The sequence below is a fragment of the Notamacropus eugenii genome, chromosome 5, assembly GCF_028372415.1.
Source record: "Notamacropus eugenii isolate mMacEug1 chromosome 5, mMacEug1.pri_v2, whole genome shotgun sequence".
In the NCBI taxonomy this organism is placed as follows: Eukaryota; Metazoa; Chordata; class Mammalia; order Diprotodontia; family Macropodidae; genus Notamacropus; species Notamacropus eugenii.
In genome coordinates this window covers 360,709,678-360,734,629 of record NC_092876.1, presented here as the reverse complement: position 1 = coordinate 360,734,629, position 24,952 = coordinate 360,709,678, and the positions used below count along the sequence as shown (strand labels likewise).

General features: G+C 37.4%; 1 protein-coding gene across 12 annotated transcripts in view; it reads left to right on the top strand.

Annotated features, from left to right (window-relative positions):
• HHLA2 (HHLA2 member of B7 family) overlaps window positions 1-24,952 on the top strand; it is a 241,522-nt gene that overhangs the window by 192,266 nt on the left and 24,304 nt on the right. For 11 of the 12 annotated variants that reach the window (XM_072614070.1, XM_072614069.1, XM_072614068.1 and 8 more), the window contains one exon: window positions 24,145-24,243. The exons of the other annotated variant lie outside the window; for it this stretch is intronic. In XM_072614070.1, the coding sequence (XP_072470171.1) occupies window positions 24,174-24,243 (70 nt within the window). In that variant the 5' untranslated portion in view covers window positions 24,145-24,173. The remainder of the gene's footprint in view (window positions 1-24,144; window positions 24,244-24,952) is intronic. 12 annotated transcript variants of the gene reach the window in all.

The following is a 24,952-nucleotide window of genomic DNA, read 5'->3' as shown; positions in this document are numbered from 1 at the left end:
AATGATTAGAGAGATAGTAATTATTCATAATTGGTCCTTGCCAGTATAATAATTATGAAGCTATTACCTAAATTAATTTGCAACATTAGTTCTATGCTAATTAAATCACCAAAGGGTTATTTTAGAGGACAAGACACATTAACAACAAAATTCATCTAAAGGAACAAAAGATCATGGTTCTTAAGTGAAATAGTGAAAAAAGAAGGATTGAAGTATTACCGGTACTCAACCCAATTCAGTAATCATCAAAAATATCTGGTACTTTCATCATCCATATTTGGTCAACATTATAGTAAAAAATTAGAAAAATTGTGTCACAAATTCACCACAACTACTTACTCACCAAAAACTGCTAGGAAAGCAAAAAACCAGTGTGGCAGAAATTAGATCTGGATCAACATTTAAACTATGTAACACTAAGGGAGGAGATGGAGGACAGAAAAAATGTGGAACCCAAAATTATTTCTTAAAAAATGAAGATTAAATTTTTTTTCACATGTAGTTGGGAAAAAGTCAAATATTAAAATAAAAAAACCCAACAAAATAAACACCACTAGTCAACCAGGAAAAAAACAAACAAATTGTGTAACACAAAAAGAAAAGGAAATGGTCAACTACTCCAGTATCTTTGCCAAGAAAACCCCAAATGGGGTCACAAAGAGTTGGACATAATTGAAACAACTGAACAACAACAAAAACACAAAAACTCCAAATGTCACACATGGCCTAAATATAGGCATAAACATGGCATAAAGAATAAAAGAAGGGAAGAATACTTTTAGTTCTATGGCTAAAAATAATATTCATAACCAAACAAGGGACAGAAGAGAAAGTGAAAATTTTCATTGATGGAAAACTGAAATGATTTACATAATCAAAGTCAGTGCAGGATAAAAGCAGTTAACTGGGAAAGAGAGTTTGTAGCATTTATCTCTAGGTAAAAGTCTGACATCCAATGTTCACATAGAGTTCAATTATATAAAAACAATAGCAATTTCAAATAGAAATGCAAGTTAGGGGAGAAAATGTTCTGTATCACTAATAACAGGGGAAGTACAAGTTAAAATAACCCTGAAACTCTACCTGACAACTATCAGATTTTCAAAGGTGACCAAAAAATGAAAATGTTAGTTATGAGAATATAGGAACACTAGTGCATTTTGGGTAAAACTGGAAGTTGGTCCAACCATTTTGGAAAAACATTTGGAATCTTATCACAAAAGTTACTAGATGGTACATAATACTTTGAGTATATGTATGCTACTACTAAACATACACTAAGAATGTGTATTAACTAATACACTAATAATAACTAAACTAATCAATCTACCTGCATTAATAAAGCCACTATTATGTGCCAGGTACTATGCTGGGATCCGGTATATAAGTTTAAAGGATGAAGTAAAGCTTACTCACAATGAGCTTACATTCTAATGGGGGAGACAACAATACATATAAAATATATACAGCATAAATATAAACTTAGTAAATACATATATAGGGTCTCCCTTCTTAGTGCATTTTTTAACTACCAAAGCTTTAAAAAGGCAGTAAGATTTGGGACGCCTTCTATTTATAAAGAAGTTAAATACAAAGTAGTTTGAGAGGAGGGCCAACAGTGGTTGGAAACAGTAGATCATGGAAGGCTTCATGCAGAAGATGGTCCTTGAGTTACATATTAAAATAGAAGAGAGGAACTCTGAAGCAGGAGTTAAGTAAGCAGAGCATTCCAGGGGAGGGGCATGGTCAGTGCAAAGGAGATGGACTTGGAACTGGTGCATCATATATAAAGAAAAGAGAGATCAGTTTGGCTGGAGCACAATAAGGTTGGAAGGATAGGTTGGGTCCAGCTGTACAGGACTTTACAAACCAAACTTAGAGTTCATATTTTGTCTAGTCAGCTGTCTCACTTAAACAGTCCCAGATCTCTGGCTTGGTATGCAGATTAATTTGAGCCAGAGCCAAGGGTAAGAGAAGAATCCATTATTGTCCATTCCCCCGCTCTACTTTCTTTCCTTTACCATACATTGTTGTTGTTTGTTTGTTCTTTATTCTGGAAGAGAATCAATGACTTCAGGAGGGTGATGGCTTGACTCAGAAGTGAATTGGATTTAAGTGAGGCAGAACTGTGCAAAGTCATCAGTCTCACTCTCTCCTCCTTATCCTTATCTCTTGTCCAGTGACAAGATATAGGTCAGGACAACTGGAGATGACACCAGATGCAGTGGAAGACTTTGACCTTTTTTCCCCTATTTAATAGTATTTTATTTTTTCCAATTACATGTAAAAATAGTTTTCAACATTCATTTTTATAAAATTTTGAGTTCCAAATTTTTCTTTTTCTTCCTTCCCCTCTTCTTCCCCAAGACAGAAAGCAATCTAATATAATTTATACACGTACAATCATGTTAAACATATTTCCACATTAGTTGTGCTATAAAAGAAGACTCAGAACAAAAGGGAAAAACCATAAGAAAGAAAAAACAAAAAAAGCAAAAATAGCATACTTCAGTCTACATTCAGACTCCATAGTTTTTCTCTGGATGTGGATAGCATTTTCCATCATAGTCTTTTGAAATTGTCTTGGATCACTGTATTGCTGAGAAGAGCTAAGTCTATCATAGTTGATCTTTGCACAATGTGGCTGTTACTGTGTACGATGTTCTCTTGGTTCTACTCAGTTCACTCAGAAGCAGTTTATATAAGTCTTTCCAGGTTTTTCTGAAATCTGCCTGCTCATCAGTTCTTATTACACAGTAATATTTCATTTTAATCATATTGCTCAGCCATTCTTCAGTTGATGGGCATCCCCTCAGTTTCCAGTTCTTTGTTACCACAAAAAGAGCTACTATAAATATTTTTGTATAGGTAGGTGCTTTTTTTTATGATCTCTTTGTCATCAGATGTAGTAGTGGTACTGCTGGATCAAAGGGTGTATACAGTTTGGTTGCCTTTTGGCCATGGTTCTAAATTGCTCTCCAGAATGATTGGATCTGTTCACAACTTCAGCAATAAAGCATTAGTGTCTCAATTTTCCTACATCTTCTCCAATATTAATCATTTTCTTTTTTTGTCATATTCGCCAATCTGATAGGTATGAGGTGGTACCTAAGAGTTGTTTTAATTTGCGTTTCTCTAATCAATAGTGATTTAGAGCACTTTTTATATGGCTATAGATAGCTTTAATTTCTTCATCTGAAAACTGCTTGTTCATATCTTTTGACCAGTTAGCAATTGGGGAATTATATTTTTATAGATGTGACTTAGTTCTCTATATATTTGAGAAATGAGGCCTTTATCAGAAATACTGGCTGTAAAAATTATTTCCTAGCTTTGTGCTTTCCTTGTAGTCTTGGTTGCATTGGTTTTGTTAGTGCAAACTCTTTGTAATTTAAAGTAATCAAAATTCATTTTGCACTTCATAATGTTCTCTATCTCTTGTTTGGTCACAAATTTTTCCCTTCTCCGTAGATCTGACAGGCAAACTATTCCTTGCTCTCCTAATTTGCTTATGGTATCACTCTTTTATGTCTACATTTTTTCACATGTAGTTGACCTTATCCTGGTATAGGGTGTGAGATGTTGGTCTATGCCTAGTTTCTGCCATGTTATTTTTCAGATTTCCCAGCAGTCTTTGCCAAATAGTGAATTCTTATCCCAGAAACTGGAGTCTTCATCAAATAGTAGGTTACTATAGTCATTTACTACTGTATCTTGTGAACCTAATCTATTCCACTGATCCACCACTCTATTTCTTTGTACTGAATAGTTTTGATGATTGTCATTTTGCATTTTTTTATTAATTCCCTTGACATTCTTGATCTTCTGTTCTTCCAGATGAACTTTATTATTATTTCCAGCTCTATAAAATAATTTTTTTGGTAGTTTGATTGGTATGGCACGGAATAAGTAAATTAATTTAGATAGAATTGTCATTTTTACTATGTTAGCTAGGTCATAGTGATTGATATTTTTCCAGTGGTTTAAATCTGACTTTATCTGTGTGAAAAATGTGTTGTAATTGTGTTCATATAGTTCCTGGATTTGCCTTGGCAGGTAGATTCCCAAATATTTTATATTATCTACAATTATTTTAAATGGAATTTCTCTGTCTCTTGTTGCTGGGCTTTGTTAGATACGTAGAGATTCTGATGATTTATGTGAGTTTATTCTATATCCTACAATTTTGCTAAAGTTGTTAGTCATTTCAAGTAGTTTTTTACTTGATTTTCCAGTGTTCTCTAAGTATACTATCGTATCATTTGCAAAGAGTGATAGTTTTGTTTCCACATTGCCTGTTTTACTTCCTTCAATTTCTTTTTCTTCTCCTATTGCTAAAGTTAACATTTTTAGCACAATGTTGAATAATAGTGGTGACAATGGGCGTCTTTGTTTTACTTCTGATTTCACTGGGAAAGCTTTTAACTGATCTCCATTACAGATAATGCTTGCTGATAGTTTTAGATAGACATTGCTTTTCATTTTAAGAAAAAACCCATTTATTCCTATGCTTTCTAGTGTTTTTAATAGAAATGGGTGTTGTGTTTTGTCAAAGGCTTTTTCTGCATCTATTGAGATAAAGATATGATTTCTGTTAGTTTTGTAATGGATATGGTCAATTATGCTGATAGTTTCCTAATATTGAACCAACCCTGCATTCCTGGTATAAATCCTACCTGGTCATAGTATATTATCTTTGTGATAAATTACTGTACTCTTTTTGCTAATATTGTTGTGGTTGTGGTTCCAGGGCTGGCACTTTGCCTTCTGTACTGGGGCTTGGGGTTTCACTGTTGGCCTGCTGTGCCACAGGCCTTTTAAACCAGGACTAGGGGCCTCAGTTGCTGATCTGTGCTGTGGCTAAGAGGTTCCCTGGCTTGCCTAGATACAGCCTGCACTCCTGCACTGGGCTGTGCTTTCCTTTGACCCAAGTGAGCCAAGCCTTTCCTGAAGTCCTTCTAAGTTATCTTAAGCTGGAAAATCGTTTCACTCTGGTTTGTTTTGTTTTGTTTTTGTAAGTTCTGTCCCTCCGGAATTAGTTTAGAAGCTTTATTGTTTCAGAGGGAAACTGGGGCGACCTCAGACAACTTCCTGGCTTTTCTCACCATGTTAGCTCCACCGCACCACCCCCCCCCCCCCCTCTGATCTTTTTTAAGCTGAAGTCTTTCCCAGGTCTGAGTTTGTCTGGGGCTACATCCATTCAGTGATTAAAGCTAGGCAACAAATGATAGTGGTCAATGACTAAATTCTAGTGCTGTGATGCTGTGTGTGTTTTTTTTTTAATTTAACTTTTAACATTTATTTTCACAAGATTTTGGGTTCCAAATTTTCTCCCCTTTTATCCCCTTCCCACACCCCAAAACACTGAGCATTCTAATTGCCCCTGTCTGCCAATCTGCCCTCTCTTCTATCATCCCTCTCTGCCCTTGTCTCCATCTTCTCTTTTGTCCTGTCCTTTGTCCTGCCAAATAACTTTCTATACCCCTTCACCTGTATTTCTTGTTTCCTAGTAGCAAGAACAGTACTCGACAGTTGTTCCTAAAACTTTGAGTTCCAACTTCTCTTCATCCCTCCCTCCCCACCCCTTCCCTTTGGAAGGCAAGCAATTCAATATAGGCCATATCTGTGTAGTTTTGCAAATGACTTCCATAATAGTCGTGTTGTATAAGACTAACTATATTTCCCTCCATCCTATCCTGTCCCCCATTACTTCTATTCTCTTTTGATCCTGTCCCTCCCCATAAGTGTTGACCTCAAATTGCTCCCTCTTCCCCATGCCCTCCCTTCCATCATCCCCCCCACCCTGCTTATCCCCTTATCCCCCACTTTCCTGTATTGTAAGATAGGTTTTCATACCAAAATGAGTGTGCATTTTATTCCTTCCTTTAGTGGAATGTGATGAGAGTAAACTTCATGTTTTTCTCTCACCTCCCCTCTTTTTCCCTCCACTAAAAAGTCTTTTGCTTGCCTCTTTTATGAGAGATAATTTGCCCCATTCCATTTCTCCCTTTCTCCTCCCAATATATTTCTCTCTCACTGCTTGATTTCATTTTTTAAGATATGATCCCATCTTCTTCAATTCATTCTGTGCACTCTGTCTCTATGTGTGTGTGTGTGCGTGTGTGTGTGTGTGTGTGTGTGTGTGTGTATGTAATCCCACCCAGTACCCAGATACTGAAAAGTTTCAAGAGTTACAAATATTATCTTTCCATGTAGGAATGTAAACAGTTCAAATTTAATAAGTCCCTTATGACTTCTCTTTGCTGTTCACCTTTTCATGCTTCTCTTGATTCTTGTGTGTGAAAGTCAAATTTTCTTTTCAGCTCTGGTATTTTCATCAAGAATGCTTGAAAGACCTCTATTTCATTGAAAGACCATTATTTCCCCTGAAGTATTATACTCAGTTTTGCTGGGTAGGTGATTCTTGGTTTTAGTCCTAGTTCCTTTGACTTCTGGAATATCCTATTCCATGCCCTTCAATCCCTTAATGTAGAAGCTGCTAGATCTTGTGTTATCCTGATTGTATTTCCACAATACTTGAATTGTTTCTTTCTAGCTGCTTGCAATATTTTCTCCTTGACCTGGGAACTCTGTAATTTGGCCACAATATTCCTAGGAGTTTCTCTTTTTGGATCTCTTTCAGGTGGTGATCAGTGGATTCCTTGAATACTTATTTTGCCCTCTGGTTCTAAAATCTCAGGGCAGTTTTCCTTGATAATTTCCTGAAAGATGATGTCTAGGCTCTTTTTTTGATCATGGCTTTCAGGTAGGCCCATAATTTTTAAATTGTCTCTCCTGGATCTATTTTCCAGGTCAGTTGTTTTTCCAATGAGACATTTCACATTATCTTCCATTTTTTCATTCTTTTGGTTTTGTTTTGTGATTTCTTGGTTTCTCATAAAGTCATTGTCCTCCATCTGTTCCATTCTAATTTTGAAAGAATTATTTTCTTCAGTGAGCTTTTGAACCTCCTTTTCCATTTGGCTAATACTGCTTTTGAAAGCATTCTTCTCCTCATTGGCTTTTTGAACCTCTTTTGCCAGTTGAGTTACCCTATTTTTCAAGGTGTTATTTTCTTCAGCATTTTTTGGGATCTCCTTTAGCAGGGTGTGGACCTGCTTTTCATGCTTTTCTTGCATCTCTCTCATTTCTCTTCCCAGTTTTTCCTCCACCTCTCTAACTTGATTTTCAAAATCCTTTTTGAGATCTTCCATGGCCTGAGCCCATTGGGTGGGCTGGGATACAGAAGCCTTGACTGTTGTGTCTTTCCCTGATGATAAGCATTGTTGTTCCTCATCAGAAAGGAAGGGAGGAAATACCTGTTCACCCAGAAAGTAACCTTCTATAGTCTTATTTTTTTTCCCTTTTCTGGGCACTTTCTCAGCCAGTGACTTGACTTCTGAGTATTCTCTTCATACCCACTTTGCCTCCAGATCCGCCCAGCCAGCACTTGGGGTCTGAGATTCAAATGCTGCTTCCCAGCCTCAGGGCTTTGGGCGGGAGCAGGGCTGCTATTCAGTATGAGATTAAGTTCAGGTGCTCAGGTGGGGGCAGGGTGGCCCCACGGGCTCAGTTCCCTCAGGGGGTTTATGCAGAGACTTTCAACAATGGATCCGAGCTCCTGCCTGCTTGGGGAGCCCCTGTCTACTGCTGCCTCCAGTGCTGCCTCCCGAGGGGGCCTGAGTTATGGGGGGACCCCACTCCCCTCTTGGCAAGCCGAGAAGACCCTCTCACCAACCTTTGGGGCCCGTGGGTGGAGGGACCTGCACGGCTGCTGGAGATTCTGTCCCTGAAGCCTGCTCAGATCCGCTCTTCTTGGTGCAGTGTGGCCAAGGCAGGGCTGGGCTTGGCTCCAGGTCTGGGGCCTGATGGACCTTTTGCGAGACGTTTTCAGGGCTCTCTGGAACAGAAATCTCGTCTGCTCCATTGTTCTGTGGCTTCTGTTGTTGGGAGTTCTTCTTTACAGATGTTTTATGGGCTGTGGGTTCAGAGCTAGCCCATGCGTGTCTTTTTACTCTGCCATCTTGGCTCTGCCCCCCTGTGATGCTGTGTTTTGATCAGTATAAAACACTGATGTTTCGAGTTTTGGAGTCTACATATGACTGTTCCATTGTCACTGATGGTAAAAATAGATCATTATAGAAAAGCTGGCAAATTTCTTCAATTTTCCATTTGTTGCCATCCTTCCAGTCTCATCTGTGAATGATCCTGGGATTATCAGGTTTAGGACTCACAACAAGCTTTTTATAGACTCCTTTTCCCTTTCAGTAGTTTTCACTCTTTTAGAGGTATACTGAATATAATTTTATGCCATTCATCTTCCTATTATTCTACAAATAAGTTTGTATTTTAAATGGGTGGTACCCTTTCTACTTAGCTGAAAGATCAATTATTTGCTGGCTGAGGCTTCTAAGAATATGAGAACTAATTATTTGCCATCTCTTTATACCTTGCTCTGTAGCCTGAGTTCCCCATTTTCTCCTGAGGTTGTCCAAAAATCTCTTCCCTTTCCCGGATTTCTTTCTCTGAACTGCACTTCTAAAGAAGATGCATGTGATATTGCTATGTTTACCCCTCAAAATGATTCCCTATTCTCTCCGTGTAGCCCAGTGCCTGACTCATAGTAAGTGCTTACATTGCCATGTAGAATCACTGTTCTTGGGTAAATAATACCATTTGCTTTCTTATAGAAGTAAAATCTTCATTTATTTGGAAATCATCCAATGAGAGAAGTTAAGATGGTTTCTCTGTGGACTTATACAAGGCTAAGTGTGTCCAGGGTTGGAGCCAGGAAGAATTTAATCATAGCAGCTGACTATTATGGTGTAGTAAAAAGAGGACTGGAGTTAGGAGACATGGGCTCTGATATTTCCTAGTTATGTGAACATAAGCAAAGCATCTTATTTTTCAAAATTTTGCTTGCCTCATCTACATTCAGGTTGTCTCTGAAGTTCCATCTGCTTTAGTTGGTAGCTATTGTTTTTCACCTACAATTTGCTATATCTTTTAGATACTAGAAAAAAATAGGAAAAATGCAGGGCTGAGAGAGCCTCTGGGAATGTAACATTAGTGGAATTGTTTGACATTTCCCTTTCACTGACTGACATTCCTAGGGGGACTCATGATGCTTTATGAGGAGAAATAGAGAACTTACATGAATTTCTGGCCAGGAGTAGAAATTGAGAATATAGTTTCTGTTGAACCCTTGTGACTTTGATATAGAATAAATTTTCTGAAGGCAACTTCTTTGCCTAAATCTCTAAGAAAACTCCACCTTCTTTCTGAGGGAAACATTGTTAGAGAGTATGGGAGGGGAGTTCAGTGTAGTTCTACTTCTTTGGAAGTATTTTAAAAGTAATATTTCATTCATTTCCATTCTGCTTTAGTAAAAAAAAAAAGTTTAAATCATATGTGAATGACAAGTTCATTCATTATCCCATGAAGTTGGGGAAGAGATTAAAATCCTGTAGGAAGGTGGGTTAGTCATAAGTCATGCATAGAGTTAAGGACTATCAATCCCCCCACCCCCCAGTTTAGATGGCAATTGTAAAACTACCAGGAGGAAAAGATTAGGAGATGAGTAGGGGAGGGGGGAAGGTCTTCCTTATGCATGTACTCAGAGAGTGAGTGGGTTGATCTGTATTGAGGATGCCAGGGTTGCTCAGCCATGCACAGTTTATTTGAACTGGCTTATCCAGATATAGAACCTCAAGTAGTTATCCAATACACACTCGCTTGATAGCAACATAAGAAAGGTTCCCCTAGTTGTGAGTATTGGACCCTTGGCTCTCATAAGTCCTTTTCTCTATATATACTCTTTTATGAGGTGACATTATTAGCTCCCATGAATTTTTTATGTCTTTGCCTATAATTCTCAGATCTTTGTATGAAGCCTTAATTTTTTCCTGACCTCCAATCCGGTATTCCTAGTTGCCTACTGGACATTCAAAGTGGATGTTCTATAGGCATTTCAAACTCTTCATGTCCAAAATACAAATCATTACCTTTCCCCCTAAACCCACCCCTCTTCCAAACTTCCCTATCTCTGTTGAAGCATATTCTCTAGTCACTGAAGTTAACAACTTCTGTATCGACTTTGCCCCAGTCTCAATTGCTATATCATGTCCTGTTGACCTTCACAATTTTTCTTACATTTCTCCCCTTCTCTCCACCCATACAGGCATTGCCCTCACAGTCTCTTGCTTGAATTATTGCAATAACCTCCTACTTGGTCCCATGCTTTAAGTCTTTCCCTACTCCAACTTTTCCTCCAACTGCCAAAGTAATTTTCCTAAGGTGCAGACCCAACTATCAATCAATCTATCAAACAACAAGCACTAAGAAAGGCATTATGCTAGATGAAGGGGTATGATGATAATTTAAAAAAAAATCCCTCCTCTCAAGGAGCTTACATTCTATCAAAACAACCGTAAAACAAGCACTCAACATACACAAGAGGGCCTGCTATCACAGGTTCTTTGATCTGCTTTTCTAAAAGAAAAGATAACTTTTGAGGGGTCAACAACCACTTTAATCAAGCACATATATCTTTCACCTAGTTTAGGGGAAAAAGTCGGCACCCTGAACTTCAGAGAAAATACAGAGAAACAAAGATCAACCAACAGACAGGGCTTCCAACTGTCTGACAGATCAACAGACACATAACTGTCTGACCATACATACATAGTTACCAGAGAGAGAAGCACCAGCATCTGGGTTTTCAAAGGAGGGGAAGGAGGGGACTCCTTAGCGGCTGCCCAGAGTCTCATCTGGTCAAACAAATACTTCCAATGAGTAAGCATCAAAGTTAAATCTCACCTCAGAGTATTTATAAACTTTTCAGAGCCAGAGAGCATCACAACCCTTGAGAACCAGTGCCTCATTAGAAAAGTAACAAAAGGTGTGGGCCTCACCTAATCAAGCTTCCCTTAATGGGCAGGCCCATTAATTGGTGGGGAAGATCTTTAACTCTCATAATTACCATAATAATATACACACACACACACACACACACACACACACACACACACACACACACATATATAAGCATATACAAGATAAACATAAGAAAAAGCTAGGGCTACTGGAGGGTATTAGCATCTGAGGGATCCAGAATTCCTTCAATGATCAACTCAGATATCAGCTTCATTTTTCCTTACCCTAGTACCACTCATACCTTGCCAAACTTCAACCCTGAACTGCTCTCTCCATCAGCCTCCTCTGTCCCCACTCATGTGCCATTGAATGGAACTAGAGGAAGTCATTCTCACTGGATACCCATCTCATTTCAATTGGGATTTCACTGTGGCAGGATAGGTTTTTTCCTTCTATATAGTTGATTTCAAAGTAACTATTCCAAACCTCAAATGTCTTGTATTCCTCTCCTCCCATCCTCTCAGCCAAGGATTTTGCCTTCTCTCACTGAGAAAATAAAGGCCATTCACCTTGACCTCTCCCTTCTCCCTATTTCTACATCAACTTTGGTCTCTAATTAAGAGTTGGCCCTTCTCTTCTTGAAGGTTAACCCGTTTACATTTACCCCATTCCATCCCCTCCTATTTTCTCCAGGAAATTGCCTTCTGTTTTCACCCACTTTCTCTTATCTTTGATCTGTCTCTATCTACTAGGTCCTTCCCATAGCAAATATGGCTGTCTCCCTCATCCTTAAAAACAAACAAAGGAATAAAAACTTTCACTTACCCTTCTAGGTCCCTAAGGTATCATCACCTATTTCTCTTTCCATTATTAAAAAAAATTCCTAGAAAAAGCCATCAAAATTTATTACCTCCAGTTTCTCTCTTTTCACTGATGTCTCAACCTTTTGCAGCCTTACATTTGATCTCATCAATCAATTGAAACTTTTCTCTCAAAAACCACCAATGATCTACTGCTTGCCAAATCTGATGATCTTTTTTCAGTCTATAACCTTATTGACCTCTCTGCATCATTTGACACTATGAAATCTACCCCTTTCCCCTCCTCCTGAATTCTCTGTCTGGATTTTCATGACATGCTTTCTTAGTTTTCCGCCTTTTTATATGACCATTCTTCCTTAGTCTTCTCTGCTAGTTTATAATCCATATCAATCACCCTAATTATAGAGTTCCTTTAGGCTCTGGCTTGGGCCCATTTTCTTTTCTGTCTACACTCCTTCACTTGGAGACCTTATCAGCACTCTTGGTTTTAATTGTCTCTATGCAGATGACTACTAGATCAACCCTTAAGGAATCTGGCACAGTTACCTACTTATCCAGTTCTACACTCTCTCTTTAGCTGTAGTATTTCATCCCAGATAAAAGTACCCTCTGACCCAACTTACATTTAATAATAATAATGAAACAAAAAAATGAAATCTCACCACAAAGTAAAACAAAGATAGTTCAAGTTTAGGGTTCCTGATTTACCAACAGAACTATACTAATGTTGATGTCAATGCACCAATTTAATGAAGTAAGTATCTTTTTGAAAATAACTATCTTCTTTAACTATTCTCTCTAAAGAACAAGCCATTTCCCATCTATATCGAAAATGCATTCTTTATTTTCTTTAACTTTTTAGAATACCTGATTTCCTTCAAGACCGAAATTCAAGGTATGCCGTCTATGTGAAGCCCTTCTTGCCCCATTTATCTGCTAGTAAAGCATTTCTGCCCCACTCCCACCACTCTCCCATCTCTCTATTTTGGATTTAACTTTGCATGTCTACTTGCCCCCACTAATAGAATGTAAGCCCCTTTAGTGCAGGGATTGTTTCACTTTTGTCTTTTTATCCCTAGTACCTAGCTCAATGCTAAGTATGTAAGAGGAATTTAATAAATGCTTATTGATTAATTGATTGATCAAAAGAAATGACCTATCGAGAAAGAAGTTTAGGAAAATTGATTAAATGATTAAATCACATTCACTGAGAGAACTGATGAAATCTGTATGTAGATTAAAGCATAATTTTTTCACTTTCCATATTTTTCTTACTTTTTCATTGCAATAAGGCTAATATGGAAATATGTTTTAACTTATCATATATAATGGATATCACATTGCTTGTCTTCTCAGTGGGTGGGGGAGGAGCTGGAAGGAGAGAGAGAATTTGGGACTTGAAATTTTAAATGAATTAAAAAATAAATTTTGTTGTTCTGTTATTTTTCAGTCATGTCTGATTCTTCATAACCATTTGAGGTTTTCTTGGCAAAGATACTGGAGTGGCTTGCCATTTCCTTCTCCAGCTCATTCTACAGATGAAGAAACTAAGGCAAATAGGGTTGAGTGACTTGCCCAGGGTCACACAGGTACTAAGTGTCTGAGGCTAAATTTGAACTCACAATAATGTGCCTCCCTTTCTTCAGGCCTGGCCTTCTATTTATTGTGCCTCCTAGTGCCCCACCCCTCAAAATTGAAATTAAAAACCACTAATTAATTCATTTTTAAAAATAAATTTAAAACCATAAACATCCTAGACTAGACAGAGAAGAACCTGGGAAAGTAATAAAGGGTGGTAGAGGATACAGCATTTGAATGACCTTATGCCCAGGTCATATGCCCAGGATTGCTAGATAGGACCATACACTGATCACAGCATCACATATTTTTTACTAGCTAAAAGTCACTTTGAAAAATTTGTCAACCTTAAATGAGAAGAGAGAATAAATTTTTAGTTTTAGTAATTGAATGTCAATTGTGAATCACAGGGGAAAGGGAAAGTTTGGAGTGGCTGAGGTGAGGAGGAGAATATTACGTAAACTAAACATATAGTTTTGATGTTTCTGTTAACAAAGGAGCACCGATGTTAGCATGTTTCCTAAAGGCTCATTCACTTACCACCCACTCCCCCAAACTCCCAACACACACACACACACACACACACACACACACACACACACTCTATATTTCATATCAAATAGCCAAGATTTAGAATTTTAAAAAAACTTTAGAAGTAATCTAGTCAAAACTCATTTCACAGGTAAGGAAGGGGTAAGAGGTAAGGAACAAGTACATATGTGATGCCAGGCATAGTGCTAAGGGTTTTACAAAAATTTTCCCATTTGATCCTCACAACAGCTCTGCAAGATAGGTCCTGTTATTGTACCCCTCTTACAGTGGAGGAAACTGAGGCAAACATAGACAGAGTTAAGGTTAGATCTTCCTGACTCCACACTCAAGACTCTGTCCACTGGGCCGCTAGTTATCTCCACGCTGAATGTAAATTCCTAAGCTGAATGTCAATTCTCTTTTCTGTCTTTATTTCAGTAACTGCCTGTCACAGTTCCTTGCAGAGCAGAGGCACTTAGTTAAATGTTGAATTGAAACTGAATTGGATTGGGTTAAATGAGCTGCTTCCACTCAGCATACAAGTGAGACACAAACATCTACATTTCAGGAGCTATGAATTAACCCACTGTCCTGAACTTGTAAAACTAGGCCATAAAATTAACAGTGTTTTAGGACACTCATTTAGTTTTCTATCTTCTGTCTATTAACTTTCTATCTATTCATTAATTTTCTATCAATCTATCTATGTATTTCTTAATTAATTTATTATTTTTTTAATTGGCATATTTATAGTGATCTGGGTTGGTTTGGGGGCAGCTAGGTGGCATAATAGATAGAATACTAGACCTGGAGTCAGTAAGGTTCATCTTCTTGAGTTCAAATCTGGCCTCAGACACTTACTAGCTGTGTGACTCTAGGCAAGTCACTTTACCCTGTTTGCCTCAATTTCTTCATCTGTCAAATGAGTTGGAAAAAGAAATGGCAAATCACTCCAGTATCTTTGCCAAGAAAACTCCAAATGGGAACACAAAGAATTGGACATGACTGAAATGACTGAACCACAACAAGGGTTGGTTTACCCTTCCTAAGCACAGATGCTCCCCTCTGCTCTCAGGACTTTACTATATGGGTGATGAAAGTAGCTCATACATTGAATTGTCTTTAGCATGGCTTCCGGCCAGAATTCCCAGACCTAAGCAATTCACCAGCCTCAGACTCCCCTGGTAACAGGAATTATGGGCATGTACCATCATTCTGGGCTGTGGCATCCACCTTGATGAAGAATATTTCTTTCAATTCAATTGAATAACGTTTATTAAGTTCCTACTTTGTGCTAGGCACTGTGCCAAGCTCTGGGGATACAAAAAGATGGCACTGACCCTCAAAGAGCATGAAATTTAATGAGGGAGACAACATGCAAGCAAATATATACAAATCAAACTACATACAGGAGAAATAGGAAATAATTAAGATAGGGGAAAGTGCTGGAATTAAGACATGTTAGAGAAGATTTTCTATAGAAGGTAAGATTTTAGCTGGGACTTAAAGGAGTGTTGGGGGTAGGGTCAGTTGCTGAAGGGGAGGAAGGAGAGCATTCTAGACATGGGGGATTGGCAGAGAAAATGCCTGGAGTCAAGATATAGTGTCTTGTTCATGGAACAGCCAGGAGGACAGTGTCACTGGAGTAGAGTAAATGTTGGGGAGTAAGATATAAGAAGACTAGAAAAGTAAGACGTAACTAGGTCATGAAGGGCTTTGAATGCTAAATGCTCCTGGAGCCAATATAGAGTTTCTTGACTAGGAGATGTGACATGACCAGACCTACATTTAGGAAAATCACTTTAGTGATTGAATGGAGAATGGATAGGAGTGGGGAGAGATCTAAGGCAGGCAGAACCACCAGCAGGTTGTTGCAGTAATCAAAGCATGAGATGATGATAAAGACCTTACAAACATACTTCACTGATATCATTCTGGCACTATACTCTGAAACCACTTAGAGATCCAGGGTTTCTAGATCATGACCTAAAGTCCAGTGTACTCATCAGGGTTTGACAGCAATTCTCTGGGTGGTGGTGGGGGGGATGAATGCAGAACAAGTTTAATCTGTATTATTTAAAGAATGCTGATTCAGCAGTATCAGACCTTAAACTATATTATGAGTATTGTTCAAGTGTAAAATGCATAATTTTGATTATTTTAAATTAAAACTTTCTTGTATAAATAAAACCTATGTAGACAAGAATAGAAGGGATGAAGAAAATTGGGGAAGATTTTCATAGATAATTTCTCAGATAGGATGTGATTGGTTGGAATATTTCTGTGGTGAAAGAAATGATGAGCTGGTTGACTTAGAAAAATAGAAAACTTGGACTTAAGAAGATATTAATGATCTTCAGAAAAACAGATGACAAGTGGAAATAAGCATAGTAAGGTTTTACAAATATATGTATGAGTTCATATGTGTGCATATGTGTTGTTTATAGATATCTACATACATGTATATACATTCACACTTAATTGTAGCCTTCTTTAGGGTGGGGGAGTTGGAGAGGAGGGAGAAAATAAAGTAAAAAGTGAACAGCAGGGAACAAAAGAAAATCTATAAGGAAGCAAAAAAAAAAGCTGGGCAGCTTTGAAAACAATGAATAGTTTTTGTTATGTAGGTTTTCTTGAAATCGAAATTTGTTACTTTAAATTGAATCCTCTCATGTTCTACTATCTACAGGGCAATTTTTTTTTTCTTTTCTTATTTTGTATTTAAGTTTAAAATAAATTTTTAAAATTACAGAAAACATAATCTGCATTATTAACCTTTTTTTCCATCACTTTCTTAAATCTAGAGACAATAAAACAATGTAGCATTTGCTGATTTCCAAGTTCTTGAAGGTAGTACAAGCTGACTCCAGAATACCCCTACAAAAATATATAGATAGCACTTGGACTTTGAACCATCACTGAGCCTACACATACACTTCAGATGTAGTTTTAGGTATCACTGGTTAGGTGAGGCCAGCTAGGTGGCACAATAGATAGAAAGGCAGGCCTAGAAACAGAAAGACATGAGTTCAAATCTGGCTTCAAACACATATCATCTGTGTGACCCTGGGCAAATCACTTAACCATATTTGCCTCAGTTTCCTCAGCTGTAAAAATGTTGAAGAAAAAAATGACAAGCCATTCAAGTGTCTTTGTCAAGAAAACCCCAGATGAGGTCATGGAATATCAGACATGACTAACCAACAACAAAAAACCCCAAAACCAAAGATGCAGAGTTTTGTTTCTGTCAAATATACATAATAAAGGCAGCCATTCAGGCTATGTGGGAAGACTTTGGTTTCTTTATCCTTTGTCCTTTTGCTAGACCATAGATGATTGTGACAATTGCTAACCCTAAATCAAATAGTTGTCTGGACAGAAAGAATGAAAGAAAAAGAGAGGAAGAGAGAAAGAGAGAGATACACACAGAGACAGAAAGAGAGAGAAAGGAAGGAAGAAAGAAAAGAAGGAAGAAGGGAAGGAAAGAAGGAAGGGAGGGAGGGAGGAAGAGAGGGAGGGAGAGAGGAAAGAAGGAAGGAAGGAAAGAAAGAAGGAAGGAAGGAAGGAAGGAAGGAAGGAAGGAAGGAAGGAAGGAAGGAAAGAAGGAAGAGTTTAATCTCAGCATTGTGCCTGGCTTTTATAAACTAGGTATGGTCTTATTAACTAAAGAACTATGATCCCTACTTTATTTGGGGAATGAAGGTTGAATTCTAGCCACTACATGAGAGCACAGGGATGCCAGACTCACAGCACACTTGGCCATATGCTGCTCACAAAATTCCTGAGTGCAGCCTGAACCAAATGAAAATGTAATTGGGAAATGTTTAATAAATATATAAAAATAAAGTAAAATAAAATAAAGCATATATGTTTATTTGTGTTTTTTCTAAGTCAATATGGGTGGGGGAAGGGCAGCATCAAGATATGGGATGGAAAGGACACAACTGATGAGCCTCCTCCAAAACCTGATTTACAAAATGATCACAGAAAGCACCAAACTAATTCTGAGAAGGACAAGTCTACAAAAAGTCACATTAAGCCATTTTCCAACCCCAGGCAACTTAGGAAGACAAGGAGGTCTATGTACACTATATAGTACATATATTAAGACAATAGGATGGGGACTGGTGAAGAGCACAAAGTGGTAGAAATGGCATTGGCTAGAGGCCTTAGGACAACAGAAATACTTGGTCAGAAAGAGATAATGGGGAACCCTGTACCAGCACTGGGTGCAGAATTGGATGTCATTTAACAACTCTGGCACCAATCATTCAGTTCTGGGTCACAGTTCCATGGTAGAGAGGAGAGGCTGAAACCACAAAAGAACAGAGGTTTTAACTGTGTAAGGACCAGATGTAGCACCAATGCAATATTCATAGTGCCTACATTGACTATAAATATGCTGGCACAGTTCTGAATCACAAAATACGACAGACTCTTCACATGGAAGACAGAACCAAAACATTTATTCAGCCATCAGAAAGCCAGATCCCAACACCAGAAAGTCAAATCCATCATAGTAACAAAAATCTATACATAGTAACAATGCAGGGGCACTACCATCCCCAAGCCTTCCCTCTGTTAGGCTTCCCAAAAAGCAGCTCCCTTAAACAAATCACAAACAAGCTCTCTCACTTATCCTAGTTGCTGCCTTTTCCAGCTCTGATTGCTCCCTGACTAACCTCCTCTCAGCTCTTCTCTAGTTCCTTTTCCTGTTCCACCCTTCCTGCTCCACTCCTTCCTGTTCCATGTGACTCATGTGACTCAGGCATCCATGCGACTTAAGAAGGTCACATGGACCTATTAATGGATGGGAAATATCTTCCCATTAAGAAGAAAAATTACATTAACAATAAGCAAAAATGCATTCTTAATTCACCACAGTGAAGACCAGGAGGGCAGTGATCACACCTCTACCTGGATTATACCACGTTGAAAGTGCTGAAAACTCACAGGCCCTCAGATCTAGCTGTGAAAGCAGAATAAAGACATAATAGAAGAAAGCTGGATATCCCCTATGCCATCCCCCCCCCCACACACACACACCCAGAGGTGAGCAGAGCCTAATTCTAATGCAACGTCCAAAGTCTGAAGTAGACTGAAAAAATGACTAAGCAACAATAACGAAATAACAATAGAACCTGACCATAAACAGATGCTATGGTGACAGAGAACTTCAAGACATAAACTCAGAAGAAGACAATGACTTAAAACTATCTACAAGTAAAGCTCTGAGAAAAATGCAGATAGAACACAAATTCAACAAGTAATGGAGAAGACTTAAAGAAAAAGATTTTTTAAAGAACAAAAAAAGAAATTTTGAAAATAGAAGAGGCAAAGGAAAAATTGGGGAAAGAAATGGAAGCTATGTAGGAAAATCATGAAAATAGAATTAACTGCTTGGTAAAAATTGTATTAAAATGTTGAAAAAATTAGAATTGGATAAGTGGAAGCCAATGATTCTATAAGATACCAAGATTCCAAGAAACAATAAAGCAAGGTCAAGAACTGAAAAAAAAAAAAAGTAAATATGGAATTTCTCAGGAAAAAAAGACTGACTAGAAAATAGATCAAGGAGAGGTCATTTAAGAATTATTGATCTACTTGAAAGCTATGAACAGAAATAAAACACAGAGCCTTGACATCATATTTCAAGAAATTATAAGGGAAAATGACAGTCAAGATCACAGATAATTTGGTAGCCATCATCATAAAGTAACAGAGAGGTGAAATATATTCCAGAAGGCAAAGATGCTAGGATTACAACCAAGAATAACCTACCTGATAAAATTCTAAAGGAGAAAAAAATAGAATTTTAATGAAATAGAGGACTTTGAAGGATTCATGATGAAAAGACCACCACTGAATAGAAAACTTAACATTCAAACACAAGAGAAGTGTAAAAAGGTAAACACATAAAGGAGTAAACAAGATTAAACTACACTCATCTATGTGAAGATGATATATGCAACCTCAGAGAATTGCATCATCATTATGGCAGTTAAAAGGAATCTTCTCAGAGGGCATGAGTGTGAGCCTGTTATATTGGCATAATCTCAAAAGAAAAATTAAAGGGTGAGAAACAGGGATGAATTGGGAAAAGGGGTAAGAGAGAAGAGCAGGGAAGATTATCTCACATAAAAGAGTTGGGCAAATAAGAACTTATACAACAGAAAAGAAATGGAATGGGGTTAATAGGCAGGACTTGAACATTGCTGTCATTGGAACTGGTTCAAGGAGGGAAGAATCTACATCCCCTAGAATTTCATCTTATCCATCTGGGAAGTAGGAGAGGAAGGAGCTAAGAGAAAGGAGGTGGATTAAGAGAAGCAATGGTTAGAAGCAAAACAGACTTTTGAGGAGGAGAGAGGTTAAAAAAGAGAAGAATGAATAGAAGGGAATATGAAGAAGAAAAATACATATAGCCATTTCTGTTCTGTAGACCTCCCCCACCCCTCATGGAGCTCTGTATGACCCTGTCCCCTCTATGACTCTGCAGCTCCCTGCAGCTGGATTAGTTTCAGTTCCTGGAGCAGATGACCTGTGGTACAAGAGTGCACTGGCACTGCTGCTCCTGCTGCTGTCTGATGGGAATAGGAGCCAGAAACAAGGGCTATGAAGAGTTTTGCCATCTGCCTGCCAGATGTAAAGTAAGAACTGTCTGGAGTTAGCAGTTATAGCTGTGAATGTGAAGAAATTCACTCATAAAATGTAATGAACTCACCTATAAAATGGAGGAAGATAGCAGAAGGGATTAGAAACCAGAGTCCAACAACATGTTGTGTACAAGAGACACATTTGAAACAGAAACACACACAAGACTTAAAATAAGGGACAGGAAGAAAATCTATTATGCTTCAAGTGAAGTAAAAAGGCATGTATGGCAAGGATGATCACAGACAAAGCAAAAGCAAAAAATCACCTAATTGAAAGAGATATTCAAGCAAACTATATTGAAAAAGTACCATACACAATGAAATAATATCAATACTGAACTCATGTGCATCAATGGCATAGCATCCAAATTCTTGAAAGAAAAGTTAAATGAGTTACAGGAGAAAAGAAAACAGTAAAACTATACTAGTGAAAGACTTCAATTTACCCCTCTTAGACCTTGATAAATCTAGCCATAAAATAAATAAGAAAGAAGTTAGGTGATAAATTTAATTTTAGAAAAAGTTATCTAAGTATAAAAACAAGCATCTCAACATACACAGGAGGGCCTGCTATCACGAGTTCTTTGATCTGTTTTTTAAAAGGAAACACAACTTTTGAGGGGTCAACAATCACTTTAATCGAGCATATATATCATTCACTTAGTCCAGGGGAAAAAGTAAGCACCTTGAACTTCAGAGAAAATACATTGAAATCAAAATCAATAGACAGGACTTCCAGCTTCCTGACATAAGCAACACATACATCATAGATCAACAGACAGTTCCAACTGCCTGACCATTACATACATACATACCAGAGAGAGAAGCACCAATATCTGGGTTTTCAAAGTCAGGGGGCTCATTAGTGGCTACCCAGTGTCTCCTCTGGCCAAACAAACACTTCCAATGAGTAAGTTCCAAAGTAAAACCTCACCTCAGAGTACTTATTTTCAGAGTACTTTTTCAAATCCAGAGGGCATCACAACCTTTGAGAACTAGTGCCTCATTAACAAAAGGTGTGGGCCTTCCTACAAATCCTCCCTAATCAAACTCTCTTTAATGGGCAGACCCTTATATATATGGGGAAGATCTTTCATCACATTAAAATAATTAACAATACAAATACTTTGCTTGCCATTTCAATATGATAGATATCTGGAGAATATTGAAGAGGAATAGAAAGGAATATACCTATCTCATCTCTGAATAACACCTTCACAAAAATTGATCATGTATTAGGGCATAAAAATCTCACAAATTCATAAAAACAAAAATATCACATATTCATTTTTGGCCATAACAAATGAAGGGCAGGATAGAACAGAGGGAAATGCAGTTGGTCTTTTACAACATAACTGTAATGGAAGTGTTTTGCATTGTTACACATGTATGACATAGATTGAATTGCTTGTTTCCTCAATGAGGGTGAGTGGGGAGGGAGGGAGAGAATATGGAGCTCAAAGCTTTAAGAATAATGTAAAAATTGTTTTAGCATGCCCCTGGAAATCAAGCTATATAGGCAATGGAGTATAGAAATCTTCTTTGCCCTGCAGGAAAATAGTGGGGAAGGGGGATGGAAAAAGGGTGGGTAATAGAAGGGAGGAGAGACTGGAGGAAGGAGTGGATATAATACATGTTGTCCTGGAGTGGGGTATGGAGAGAGATGGGGAGAAAATTTTGAATTCAAATTCTTGTGGAAGTAAGAGAACTGAAAAATAAACAAATTATTTTTAAAAATAGGCAAAGAAGAAATCCTACCAAATTCATTCTATGACACAAATATCATTATATTACCTAAGCCAGGGGGTTCAAAAACAAAGAAAACTATAGACCAATTTCCCTAATGAATATTAAGCAAACATTTTAAATAAAAAACTACATCCACATTCGGCTCACAGGAATCCATTTCTATATGAGCTTGACACCTCTACTCTAACAGACTGGAGTCAAGCTGGCAAGGTAGCAGCTCTAAAGAATTTCAGAAGTTTATCACACAGATCTTTATCACACAGATTATTACCCATAAGGGGTCATTGAGTATAATAATGTACACTCACACTTCTACTGGTAGTGTATTTGTGGAAGATTAGACTCTGAGTTTAATGAGGGAAATGTTCTATTACTACTTTTCTTACTATAATATTTCATTAAATGCATTGACTTTGAACTAATCATGCCTTCTGGTTGACTAGAAAATAAATCATTTAGTTGGTGGGGTCTTGAGAACTAAGGTTCTTTTTTTTCTAAAATATTTCCATATTAGTCATTTTATACAAGAAGGCTCAAATAAAATGGAAAAAAAAATGAAAGAAAGTGAAAAATAGCATGCTTCAGTCTGTATTCAATCACTATCAATTCTTGATTTGTAGGTGGATAGTAGGCTTCATCATGAGTTCTTTGGGATTGTCTTGGATCATTGTATTGCTTAGACTAGCTAAGTCATTTGCATTTCTTCATTGAACAATATTGTTGTTACTGTATACAATGTTCTTCTAATTCTATTCACTTCATAATGTATCAGTTCATGTAAATCTTTCCAGGTTTTTCAGAAGTCATCTTGCTTGTCATTTCTTAAAGCACAATAATATTCCATTATAATCATATATCACAGCTTGTTTTGCCATTACCCAGTTGATGGCCATCCTTTAGATTTCCAACTCTGAGCCACCACAAAAAGGGCTGCTATAAAGCCTTTTGTGCAAATAGGTCTTCTTCCCTTTTTTTTTGATGTCTTTGGGATACAGACTGAGCAGTGGTATTGCTGGATCAAAGGGTATACACAATTTGATTGCCCTTTAGGCACAGTTCTAAATTGCTTTCCAGAATGGTTGGATCAATTCACAACTCCAACGGTGCCTTAGCACCCCAGTTTTCTTACATGCCCTCTAACATTCAACATTTTTCTATATTGTCATATTCACCACTCTCATAGATGTAAGGTGGTATCTCAAGTTGTTTTAAGTTACATTTCTCTGATTAATAGTTATTAAGAACATTTTTTCATGACTATAGATAGCTTTGATTTCTTTGTCTAAAAACTGCTTGTTCAAATCCTTTGACCACTTATCAATTGGAGAATGTTTGACTCAGTTCTCTATATTATTGAGAAATGAGGCCTTTATCAGAGATAACTTGTTGCAAAATACTTTTCCCAAGTTTTCTGCTTTCCTTATATTTTTGGTTGCATTGATTTTGTTTGTGCAAAACCTTTTTAATTTTATATAACCAAAATGATCTATTTTACATTTTTTAATGCTTTCTATATTTTTTTTGCTCCTAAATTCTTCCCTTAGCCATAAATCTGACAGATAAATTATTCCATGCTCTCTTAATTTACTTATATCACCCTTTCTGTGTAAATTGTGTACCCATTTTGACCTTATCTTGAGATGTGGTGTGAGTTATTGATCTATACCTAGTTTCTACCATACTGATTTTCCAGTTTTCTCAGCAGAACTAAGGATTTTGAGGAATGCAGACCCAAAGAATATTTCAAATCTGGGATAACTCTTTTGGGTCCCTCACATGAAAGAAGGGATTATACAAGTTACTGCTTACATCATCCCTGGCATAGAATAAGCTCTTAATAAATGCTGATTAGGTGACTGGAGTAGATTGTATGAAGTGAATTCCAGGTGATTCATTCTTTTCTAAAAGATATTTGTTTTGCTTTGCTTTTTCAGGAGTGTAACAAATACATTCTGTAGGAATCATGAAGGTGCAGCCACTACTTAATCTTTATCTTCTGAATGTTCTTGTACTACCTCTGATGGGATTTGATGGTAAGCTTTATTACTGCATACAGAGGGAGAATCATGTATTAGAGAGGGGGGTGGTTCTTAACCTGAAATCTGCTTTGAAAATATTTTTTAACTATTTAATTTTTTTTTGTAATCCTATTTTTTTTTTAATTTTACACACTTAAAATGTTCCACTGAGGATTTGGGGAAACATGAAAAAAACTTCCTTTTTAGTTAAACTGAAAATATTAAAAAATCATATTTCTTTGGGCTAGAAGCCCTTTGAAACTGCCTTTTTGAAGGTTGGTTAAGGCTGGTTAATAACAAAATGCGTTTCTTGGCAAAATGGATTAAGAATGGTTACCAAAATTTAGAACAATGACTACCTCTAGATCAGCAGTATCAAACATGCAATTCCACAAGTTTAGACAGGCACTCTGGAATTGGATTTATTTAACAAAATAAATAAAAATACAGTAAAATATAGATCATGTTAATATATTGTTTTCTCAGTTAATATGCTCCCACATGTACAGTTTATTGACACCCCTTCAACCCTTTGAGTTTGAAATCATTGCCCCATTCCTTGAAGTGATTGAGCTATTGGCCCACCAAACAGTCCCTATTTTGTCTATGTGCTGAAGTTATTGTTACTATAAACCATCCTTCTCCATTCTGAAAGGATGATACTGATTGAAATTTGAGAAGGAGATCCTTTTCAATCCTTGAGGTAAATGGTCCAGGAAGGAAT